General features: G+C 44.3%; 1 protein-coding gene across 1 annotated transcript in view; it reads right to left on the bottom strand.

The window, feature by feature from the left end:
- Positions 1 to 11,894, bottom strand: part of aldh8a1 (aldehyde dehydrogenase 8 family, member A1) — a 37,362-nt gene extending 25,468 nt beyond the window's left edge. Inside the window, exons 1-3 of the mRNA XM_036976416.1 lie at positions 11,492 to 11,894; positions 3,446 to 3,593; positions 600 to 755 (exon numbers count right to left, since the gene is read on the bottom strand). Of these exons, the coding sequence (XP_036832311.1) occupies positions 600 to 755; positions 3,446 to 3,593; positions 11,492 to 11,638 (451 nt within the window). The 5' untranslated portion in view covers positions 11,639 to 11,894. The remainder of the gene's footprint in view (positions 1 to 599; positions 756 to 3,445; positions 3,594 to 11,491) is intronic.
- Positions 11,895 to 12,770: the final 876 nt, after the last annotated feature.

Raw genomic sequence — 12,770 nt, forward strand, 5'->3', positions numbered from 1 at the left:
ATTTCCCAGGCTTTAAACAGGACTGTAAAGGGTTTGCACACATTTCAGCGAATGTGGATCTCTGAGTCAAATACTGAGTCAATCACTATTGGTGTGTCTGAGTCAATCACTATTGGTGGGTCTGAGACAATCACTATTGGTGTGTCTGAGTCAATCACTATTGGTGTGTCTGAGTCAATCACTATTGGTGTGTCTGAGTCAATCACTATTGGTGTGTCTGAGTCAATCACTATTGGTGGGTCTGAGTCAAATACTATTGGTGTGTCTGAGTCAATCACTATTGGTGGGTCTGGGACAATCACTATTGGTGTGTCTGAGTCAAACACTATTGGTGGGTCTGAGTCAATCACTATCGGTGTGTCTGAGTCAATCACTATTGGTGTGTCTGAGTCAAACACTATTGGTGTGTCTGAGTCAAACACTATTGGTGTGTCTGAGTCAATCACTATTGGTGGGTCCCCCCCCCACACACACACACACACACACACACAGACCCCCCTCCCCCCACACACACACACACACACAGACCTCCCCCCCACACACACACAGATCCCCCCCACACACACACACATACCCCCCCACAGACAGCTAGAACTCACCCACTCCCACAGGACTACGGACAGTGTAGTTGACACAGCCCAGATGGTCCATGGTAGTACAGTCGGTGGTGTGGTGGAGAACAGAAGAGGCAAAGAACCGGAAGTTATCGACCGCCCGCGGGACATCCACCGTACGGGCGAACATTACGGTTTTACCTGGAACACAGACAGATACACAGGAGGAAACTGTTTTACCAGGAACACAGACAGATACACAGGAGGTAATGCTTTTACCTGGAACACAGACAGATACACAGGAGGTAATAGTTTTACCTGGAACACAGACAGACACACAAGAGGTAACGGTTTTACCAGGAACACAGACAGATACACAGGAGGTTACGGTTTTACCTGGAACACAGACAGATACACAGGAGGAAACTGTTTTACCAGGAACACAGACAGATACACAGGAGGTAATGGTTTTACCTGGAACACAGACAGATACACAGGAGGTAATAGTTTTACCTGGAACACAGACAGATACACAGGAGGTAACGGTTTTACCAGGAACACAGACAGATACACAGGAGGAAACAGTTTTACCTGGAACACAGTAATACAGTCGCAGGAGGAAGCTGTTTTACATGGAACACAGTAATACAGTCGCAGGAGGAAACTGTTTTACCTGGAACACAGACAGATACACAGGAGGAAACTGTTTAACCTGGAACACAGACAGATACACAGGAGGAAACTGTTTAACCTGGAACACACAGATACACAGGAGGAAATCGTTTAACCTGGAACACAGTAATACAGTTGCAGGAGGAAACTGTTTTAACTGGAACACAGACAGATACACAGGAGGAAACTGTTTTACCTGGAACACAGACAGATACACAGGAGGAAACTGTTTTACCTGGAACACAGACAGATACACAGGAGGAAATTGTTTAACCTGGAACACAGTAATACAGTCACAGGAGGAAACTGTTTTACCTGGAACACAGTAATACAGTCGCAGGAGGACACTGTTTTACCTGGAACACAGTAATACAGTCGCAGGAGGAAACTGTTTTACCTGGAACACAGTAATACAGTCACAGGAGGAAACTGTTTTACCTGGAACACAGTAATACAGTCGCAGGAGGAAACTGTTTTACCTGGAACACAGTAATACAGTCACAGGAGGAAACTGTTTTACCTGGAACACAGTAATACAGTCGCAGGAGGACACTGTTTTACCTGGAACACAGTAATACAGTTGCAGGAGGAAACTGTTTTACCTGGAACACAGTAATACAGTCACAGGAGGAAACTGTTTTACCTGGAACACAGTAATACAGTCGCAGGAGGAAACTGTTTTACCTGGAACACAGTAATACAGTCGCAGGAGGAAACTGTTTTACCTGGAACACAGTAATACAGTCGCAGGAGGAAACTGTTTTACCTGGAACACAGTAATACAGTCGCAGGAGGAAACTGTTTTACCTGGAACACACTAATACAGTCGCAGGAGGACACTGTTTTACCTGGAACACAGTAATACAGTCGCAGGAGGACACTGTTTTACCTGGAACACAGTAATACAGTCGCAGGAGGAAACTGTTTTACCTGGAACACAGTAATACAGTCGCAGGAGGAAACTGTTTTACCTGGAACACAGTAATACAGTCGCAGGAGGAAACTGTTTTACCTGGAACACAGTAATACAGTCGCAGGAGAAAAATGGTTTTACCTGGAACACAGTAATACAGTCGCAGGAGGAAATGGTTTTACCTGGAACACAGTAATACAGTCGCAGGAGGAAATGGTTTTACCTGGAACACAGTAATACAGTCGCAGGAGGAAACTGTTTTACCTGGAACACAGACAGATACACAGGAGGAAACTGTTTAACCTGGAACACAGACAGATACACAGGAGGAAACTGTTTAACCTGGAACACAGACAGATACACAGGAGGAAATTGTTTAACCTGGAACACAGTAATACAGTTGCAGGAGGAAACTGTTTTACCTGGAACACAGACAGATACACAGGAGGAAACTGTTTTACCTGGAACACAGACAGATACACAGGAGGAAACTGTTTTACCTGGAGCACAGACAGATACACAGGAGGAAATGGTTTAACCTGGAACACAGTAATACAGTCACAGGAGGAAACTGTTTTACCTGGAACACAGTAATACAGTCGCAGGAGGACACTGCTTAACCTGGAACACAGTAATACAGTCGCAGGAGGAAACTGTTTTACCTGGAACACAGTAATACAGTCGCAGGAGGAAACTGTTTTACCTGGAACACAGTAATACAGTCGCAGGAGGACACTGTTTTACCTGGAACACAGTAATACAGTCACAGGAGGACACTGTTTTACCTGGAACACAGTAATACAGTCGCAGGAGGAAACTGTTTTACCTGGAACACAGTAATACAGTCGCAGGAGGAAACTGTTTTACCTGGAACACAGTAATACAGTCGCAGGAGGACACTGTTTTACCTGGAACACAGTAATACAGTCGCAGGAGGAAATGGTTTTACCTGGAACACAATAATACAGTCGCAGGAGGACACTGTTTTACCTGGAACACAGTAATACAGTCGCAGGAGGACACTGTTTTACCTGGAACACAGTAATACAGTCGCAGGAGGAAATGGTTTTACCTAGAACACAGTAATACAGTCGCAGGAGGACACTGTTTTACCTGGAACACAGTAATACAGTCGCAGGAGGAAACTGTTTAATTTCAGCAAGGTAACTATGTTGTAATGTCAAGCACAATCAAAAGTTATGGTGTCTTTAAGAGTCAGAACGTCTCAATGTATAGTCAAATGGTCTTGTTGTGGTCCAGACTTCCCAGCCAAATTTCCATCAGATCAGGGGTTAGGGGTCAGCACCTTGGTCTCGTGACTCTGCCTGGGCCAACTCTTCCAGCTGAGCTTCCATCAGGTCAGCCAGTTTTTTCATCACCTGACCTCTCTCAGCTGGGCTACGGGCTGACCAATCAGGGAATGCCTCTCTAGCGGCCTGCACCGCAGCCTCCACCTGCAACCAATCAGGACAGGGTTGGCGTGTGTGTGTGTCTGTCAAGCCAAACGTCATGTAACTGCAGTCCATAAACAGAGGTGGAAAAAGTACCCAAGTGTCATACCTGAGTAAAAGTAATGATACCTTAATAGAAAGTTACTCAAATAAAAGTGAAGGTCACCCAGTAAAATACTACTCGAGTAAAAGTCTAAAAGTATTTGGTTTTAAATGTACTTGAGTATCAAAAGTAGAAATAATTTAAAATGTCTTATATTAAGCAAAGCAGACAACACAATTTTCTTGTTTTTTACATTTACAGATAGCCATGGGCACAGTTCAACACTCGTGTGTGTGTGTGTTTAGTGAGTCTGCCAGATCAGAGGCAGTAGGGATGACCAGGGATGTTCTCTTGATAAGTGTGTGAATTGGACCATTTTCCTGTCCTGCTAGCCATTCAAAAATGGAACAAGTACTTTTGGGTTTCAGGGAAAATGTATGGAGTAAAAAATACATTATTTAAGTACTTTACACCACTGTCCATAAAGTAGCCTAGCATAAAAATATTTAACCACAACATAGTATACTATAGAACACACCCATCCCAAACGACTATGTTGAGAAGCACCAGACACTCCAACTACTATGTTGAGAAACACCAGACACTCCAACTACTATGTTGAGAAACACCAGACACTCCAACTACTATGTTGAGAAACACCAGACACTCCAACTACTATGTTGAGAAACACCAGACACTCCAACTACTATGTTGAGAAACACCAGACACTCCAACTACTATGTTGAGAAACACCAGACACTCCAACTACTATGTTGAGAAGCACCAGACACTCCAACTACTATGTTGAGAAACACCAGACACTCCAACTACTATGTTGAGAAACACCAGACACTCCAACTACTATGTTGAGAAACACCAGACACTCCAACTACTATGTTGAGAAACACCAGACACATCCAACCCAAACGACTATGTTGAGAAGCACCAGACACTCCAACTACTATGTTGAGAAACACCAGACACTCCAACTACTATGTTGAGAAACACCAGACACTCCAACTACTATGTTGAGAAACACCAGACACTCCAACTACTATGTTGAGAAACACCAGACACATCCAACCCAAACGACTATGTTGAGAAACACCAGACACTCCAACTACTATGTTGAGAAACACCAGACACATCCAACCCAAACGACTATGTTGAGAAACACCAGACACATCCAACCCAAACGACTATGTTGAGAAACACCAGACACTCCAACTACTATGTTGAGAAACACCAGACACTCCAACTACTATGTTGAGAAACACCAGACACATCCAACCCAAACGACTATGTTGAGAAACACCAGACACTCCAACTACTATGTTGAGAAACACCAGACACATCCAACCCAAACGACTATGTTGAGAAACACCAGACACTCCAACTACTATGTTGAGAAACACCAGACACATCCAACCCAAACGACTATGTTGAGAAACACCAGACACATCCAACCCAAACGACTATGTTGAGAAACACCAGACACTCCAACTACTATGTTGAGAAACACCAGACACATCCAACCCAAACGACTATGTTGAGAAACACCAGACACATCCAAACCCAAACGACAAACAAACAATTGTTATACAATCAACACACAATACCCCATAACGACAAAGGAAAAACAGGTTTTATTAAATTGTGTATGAACAAAAAAAATGTCATATCATATTTACATAAGTATTACATTGTCACATGAGCATGTCATGTCACGCTGGAGAGAGGAAGCAGGTACGGGGAGTCAAACATCGAATTATAACGGACAGAGACGAGACAGGAACAGAGCCAGAAACACATTCAAAAGACAAAAACAATCAATGCAGCAGCTGGGAACAGAGCAGGGAACTGACACATATAGTGGAGGAAATGAACAGGTGATGAGTGAGTCCAGGTGAACAGAGCAGGGAACTGACACATATAGTGGAGGAAATGAACAGGTGATGAGTGAGTCCAGGTGATCAGAGCAGGGGAACTGACACATATAGTGGAGGAAATGAACAGGTGATGAGTGAGTCCAGGTGAACAGAGCAGGGGAACTGACACATATAGTGGAGGAAATGAACAGGTGATGAGTGAGTCCAGGTGATCAGAGCAGGGAACTGACACATATAGTGGAGGAAATGAACAGGTGATGAGTGAGTCCAGGTGAACAGAGCAGGGAACTGACACATATAGTGGAGGAAATGAACAGGTGATGAGTGAGTCCAGGTGATCAGAGCAGGGGAACTGACACATATAGTGGAGGAAATGAACAGGTGATGAGTGAGTCCAGGTGATCAGAGCAGGGGAACTGACACATATAGTGGAGGAAATGAACAGGTGATGAGTGAGTCCAGGTGAACAGAGCAGGGAACTGACACATATAGTGGAGGAAATGAACAGGTGATGAGTGAGTCCAGGTGATCAGAGCAGGGAACTGACACATATAGTGGAGGAAATGAACAGGTGATGAGTGAGTCCAGGTGAACAGAGCAGGGGAACTGACACATATAATGGAGGAAATGAACAGGTGATGAGTGAGTCCAGGTGAACAGAGCAGGGGAACTGACACATATAGTGGAGGAAATGAACAGGTGATGAGTGAGTCCAGGTGAGTCCAATAACGCTGATGCGAGTGACGAGGGAGCGCAGGTGTGAATGATGGATGGCAGGGGTGAGTGATGGAGGGCAGGTGTGAGTGATGGAGGGCAGGTGTGAGTGATGGAGGGCAGGTGTGAGTGATGGAGGGCAGGAGTGTGTGATGCAGGGTAATCTGGCGCCCTCTAGCGCCAGGGGAAGGGAAGAGCGTGATAAAGACGTCACATCTGATCCCGCTCTTCCCTTCCCCTGGCGCTAGAAGTAAGATCCTTTACTCAGTACTTTGTTGAAGCACCTTTGGCAGCGATTACAGCCTCAAGTCTTCTTGGGTATTGACGCTACAAGCTTGGCACACCTGTATTTGGGGAGTTTCTCCCATTCTTCTCTGCAGATCCTCTCAAGCTCTGTCAGGTTGGATGGGGAGCGTCGCTGCACAGCAACATTCAGGTCTCTCCAGAGATGTTCGTATGGGTTCAAGTCTAGGCTCTGGCTGGGCCACTCAAGGACATTCAGAGACTTGTCCCGAAGCCATTCCTGCGTTGTCTTGGTTGTGTGCTTAGGGTTGTTGCCCTGTTGGAAGGTGAACCTTGGGCCCAGTTTCAGGTCCTGAGCAGATCAAGGATCTCTCTGTACTTTACTGCATTCATTCATTTATTTAATTTAACCAGGTTTCACCTTTATTTAACCAGGTAGGCTAGTTGAGAACACCTTTTTTAACCAGGTAGGCCAGTTGAGAACACCTTTATTTAACCAGGTAGGCAAGTTGAGAACACCTTTATTTATCCAGGTAGGCCAGTTGAGAACACCTTTATTTAACCAGGTAGGCAAGTTGAGAACACCTTTATTTAACCAGGTAGGCTAGTTGAGAACACCTTTATTTAACCAGGTAGGCTAGTTGAGAACAAGTTCTCATTTACAACTGTGGCCTGGCCAAGATAAAGCATAGCAGTTCGACACATACAACGACACAGAGTTACACATGGAGTAAAACAAACATACAGTCAATAGTACAGTAGGAAAAATTATATATACAATGTGTGCAAATGAGATAAGGGAGGTAAGGCAATAAATAGGCAATGGTGGCGAAGTAACTACAATATACCAATCAACTGGAGTGATAGATGTGCAGAAGATGGATGTGCAAGTAGAGATACTGGAGTGCAAAGGAGCAAAATAAATAAATAAATACCAGTATGGGGATGAGGTAGGTAGTAACAGATGGGCTGTTTACAGATGGGCTATGTACAGGTGCAGTGATCTTTGAGCTGCTTTGACAGCTGGGGCTTAATGCTAGTGAGGGAGATATGAGTCTCCAGCTTCAGAGATTTTTGCAGTTCGTTCCAGTCATTGGCAGCAGAGAACTGGAAGGAAAGGTGGCCAAAGGAGGAATTGGCTTTGGGGGTTACCAGTGAAATATACCTGCTGGAGCGCGTGCTGCGGTTGGGTGCTGCTATGGTGACCAGTGAGCTGAGATACGGCGGGGCTTTACCTAGCAAAAACTTGTAGATGACCTGGAGCTAGTGGGTTTGGCGATGAGTATGAAGCGAGGGCCAGCCAACGAGAGCGTACAGGTCGCAGTGGTGGGTAGTATATGGGGCTTTGGTGACAAAACGGGTGGCACTGTGATAGACTACATCCAATTTGTTGAGTAGAGTGTTGGAGGCTATTTTTTAAATGACATTGCCGAAGTCGAGGATCGGTAGGATGGTCAGTTTTACGAGGGTATGTTTGGCAGCGTGAGTGAAGGATGCTTTGTTACGTTCATCTTTCCCTCGATCCTGACTAGTCTCCCAGTCCCTGCCACAGAAAAACATCCCCACAGCATGATGATGCCACCACTATGCTTCACCATAGGGATGGTGCCAGGTTTCCTCCAGACGGAACGCTTGGCATTCAGGCTAAGAATTCAATCTTGGTTTCATCAGACCAGAAAATCTTGTTTCTCATGATCTGAGAGTCTTTAGGTGCCTTTTGGCAAACTCCAAGCGGGCTGTCATTTGCCTTTTACTGAGGAGTGTCTTCCGTCTAGCACTCTACTGTAAAGACCTGATTGGTGGAGTGCTGCAGAGATGGTTGTCCTTCTGGAAGGTTCTCACATTTCCACAGAGGAACTCTGGAGCTCTGTCAGATTGACCATCGGGTTCTTGGTCACCTCCCTGACCAAGGCCCTTCTCCCCCGATTGCTCAGTTTGGCAGGGCGGCCAGCTCTAGCAAGAGTCTCAGTGGTTCCAAACTTATTCCATTTAAGAATGATGGAGGCCACTGTGTTCTTGGGGATCTTCAATGTTGCAGAAATGTTTTGGTATCCTTCCCCAGATCTGTGCCTCGGCACAATCCTGTCTCTGAGCTCTACGGACAATTCCTTCCACCTCATGGCTTGGTTTTTGCTCTGACATGCACTGTCAACTGTGGGACCTTATATAGACAGGTGTGTGCCTTTCCAAATCATGTCCAATCAATTGAATTTACCACAGGTGGACTCCAATCAAGTTGTAGAAACATCTCAAGGATGATCAATGAAAGAACGATGCACTTGAAATACATTTTGAGTCTCTTAGCAAAGGGTCTGAATACTTACGTAAATAAGGTATTTCATTTTTTTAATGTTTTAATACAACTGCAAACATTTCTAAAAACCTGTTTTCACTTTGTCATTAGTGGGTATTGTGTGTAGATTGCTGACGAAACAAATATATTTTATCATATTTAGAATAAGGCTTTAACGTAACAAAATGTGGGGAAAAGTCAAGGGGTCTGAATACCTTCTGAAGGCACAGTATGTTGAGAAACACCAGACACTCCAACCCAAACTAGACAGTGAGAAACACCAGACACTCCAACAACCCAAACTAGACAGTGAGAAACACCAGACACTCCAACCCAAACTAGACAGTGAGAAACACCAGACACTCCAACCCAAACTAGACAGTGAGAAACACCAGACACTCCAACCCAAACTAGACAGTGAGAAACACCAGACACTCCAACCCAAACTAGACAGTGAGAAACACCAGACACTCCAACAACCCAAACTAGACAGTGAGAAACACCAGACACTCCAACAACCCAAACTAGACAGTGAGAAACACCAGACACTCCAACAACCCAAACTAGACAGTGAGAAACACCAGACACTCCAAACCAAACTAGACAGTGAGAAACACCAGACACTCCAACCCAAACTAGACAGTGAGAAACACCAGACACTCCAACCCAAACTAGACAGTGAGAAACACCAGACACTCCAACAACCCAAACTAGACAGTGAGAAACACCAGACACTCCAACAACCCAAACTAGACAGTGAGAAACACCAGACACTCCAACAACCCAAACTAGACAGTGAGAAACACCAGACACTCCAACCCAAACTAGACAGTGAGAAACACCAGACACTCCAAACCAAACTAGACAGTGAGAAACACCAGACACTCCAACAACCCAAACTAGACAGTGAGAAACACCAGACACTCCAACAACCCAAACTAGACAGTGAGAAACACCAGACACTCCAACCCAAACTAGACAGTGAGAAACACCAGACACTCCAACCCAAACTAGACAGTGAAAAACACCAGACACTCCAACCCAAACTAGACAGTGAGAAACACCAGACACTCCAAACCAAACTAGACAGTGAGAAACACCAGACACTCCAACCCAAACTAGACAGTGAGAAACACCAGACACTCCAACCCAAACTAGACAGTGAGAAACACCAGACACTCCAACCCAAACTAGACAGTGAGAAACACCAGACACTCCAACCCAAACTAGACAGTGAGAAACACCAGACACTCCAACAACCCAAACTAGACAGTGAGAAACACCAGACACTCCAACAACCCAAACTAGACAGTGAGAAACACCAGACACTCCAACCCAAACTAGACAGTGAGAAACACCAGACACTCCAACCCAAACTAGACAGTGAGAAACACCAGACACTCCAACCCAAATTAGACAGTGAAAAACAACAAAGGTATTCTAGTTGCCAGAACGTCTTGGCTTTCCAGCTTTTAACCAACCTAACTTCTTACTTGAACATGTTGTGTGAGTTTAATAGAACGACTAGACCCGGGTCCATTGATCTAGCAGTTGGTTAATCATTAGCTGTCCGTCTGTTGACTTTGCACAGAGCAAAGGTACATCTCTGTGACTCAGCAGAATCATTTAAGGTATAGGTACATCTTTGTGACTCAGCAGGAGGACATAGGCAGAATCATTTAAGGTATACACTTGTCAGAATATCAGAATATCATGCATTACGTCAGCAAATAGCATGCATTATGTCAGCAAATAGCATGCATTATGTCAGCAAATATCATGCATTATGTCAGCAAATAGCATGCATTATGTCAGCTCATATCATGCATTATGTCAGCAAATAGCATGCATTATGTCAGCAAATATCATGCATTATGTCAGCAAATAGCATGCATTATGTCAGCAAATATCATGCATTATGTCAGCAAATATCATGCATTATGTCAGCAAATAGCATGCATTATGTTAGCTCATATCAAACATTATGTCATGTCATGCATTATGTCAACTCATACCATGCATTATGTCAGCTCATATCATGCATTATGTCAGCAAATAGCATGCATTATGTCAGCAAATATCATGCATTATGTTAGCTCATATCAAACATTATGTCATGTCATGCATTATGTCAGCTCATACCATGCATTATGTCAGTTCATATCATGCATTATGTCAGGTCATACCATGAATTACGACAGCTCATACCATGCATTATGTCAGGTCATACCATGCATTACGACAGCTCATACCATGCATTATGTCAGGTCATACCATGCATTACGACAGCTCATACCATGCATTATGTCAGGTCATATCATGCATTACGACAGCTCATATCATGCATTATGTCAGGTCATACCATGCATTATGTCAGGTCATACCATGCATTATGTCAGCTCATATCATGCTGTCTTCTACTTTCTCCAGTATGTATGGGTTTGCCTATAGGCCTTCAGTATTTAGTGTGTCAAATCACACAACGTGATAGATTGGCCCACTTAGTGTAAGTACATGATAGATACATTGTATCGTAATATCATTACTACTACACTACATTGTAGCGACACTTGAACAGGTAGAATATCGGGGTTAACTACACGGCCAATGCACAGCTAAGGGATAAATTAACATTTAATGTCTGCAGCAACAACATGCAAAACGACAGACAGATTCATCTGAGGACGACCATAGGATCACGCGTCGCTCCTAACCCCACCTCATCCGTTCCGCTGTCGGGCACTTTGCAGTAGACGTCCCCGGTGGATGGGTCGTAGGAGTCGATGTGTCGGGAGCACGGGACGAACTTTCCTCCGATGTAGTTCTCAAGAACGAGGTGTGTTCGGTGGTCAGCGGTCTTCGACATGGCTCGGCTGGCAAATAGTGTTATTATGAAGACTGTACTGTTAAAATAATGGCGAGTTGAGGTGGAGACCAGGATGAGAAAATATAAATCACCTGTGGAGACACTCGGCTCGCAGGTACAGATGTTCTCACTTCTCACGGCTCAATTAAAACGCGTGAAGTAACGGGACCCTGGAGTCCCTCCCACTTTACAACCAGTGTCGGGTCAACGTACCAAAAGACAGCCTATTCCCTACTTGATGCACTACTTTAGAACAGAACTCATAGGGCTCTGGTCCCAAAACAGGGAACTATAAAGGGAAAAAGGGAGGTCTTTAGGAAGCATTGTTGTCAGTGTTGTATTGTAGTTATTGCCATGGACCAATAGAAACTTCTAAAATTGTTATTGACGGGACAAGGCACCAATCGTTGTGGAGTGGAGGCGGGACGTTGATAGTATACGATTTTCAATAACTTACATAGCATACATAAAATAAACTAGATCCACTTTTCTAGATCCCCAAAAAAACAGCCCCACAGTGGAGGTGTCATAATACCCATAAAACCTAGCAGTCAAATAGGGAAATGGTTCCAATAATTTTCCCACCATTCATTTCTCTAATAGGGGCCCTAAAATTTGACAAAGACTCCAGCCACCCCAGTCATAGACTGTCCTCTCTGCTACCAGAGCTCCGAGTCTTAGGTCCAAAACGCTTCTTAACAGCTTCCACCCCCAAGCCATAAGACTCCTGAACAGCTAATGAATTGGCTACCCAGACATGTCCCCCCCCCCCCCCCCCCCCCCCCAATCTCACTTTAACTCTACCTACATGTACACAACAGTTCGAAAGTTTGGGGTCACTTAGACATGTCCTTATTTTCTAAAGAAAAGCACCGTTTTTGTCCATTAAAATAACATCAAATTGATCAGAAATACAGTGTAGACATTGTTAATGTTGTAAATGACTATTGTAGCTGGAAACGGCAGATTTTTTATGGAATATCTACATAGGAGTAGAGAGGCCCATTATCAGCAACCATCACTTCTGTGTTCCAATGGCACGTTGTGTTAGCTAATACAAGTTTATCATTTTAAAAGGCTAATTGATCATTAGAAAAACCACTTCTGCTGCTATGCTTGTGTAGCGTGGTTC

This window comes from Oncorhynchus mykiss, chromosome 4 (assembly GCF_013265735.2).
Source record: "Oncorhynchus mykiss isolate Arlee chromosome 4, USDA_OmykA_1.1, whole genome shotgun sequence".
NCBI lineage: Eukaryota > Metazoa > Chordata > Actinopteri > Salmoniformes > Salmonidae > Oncorhynchus > Oncorhynchus mykiss.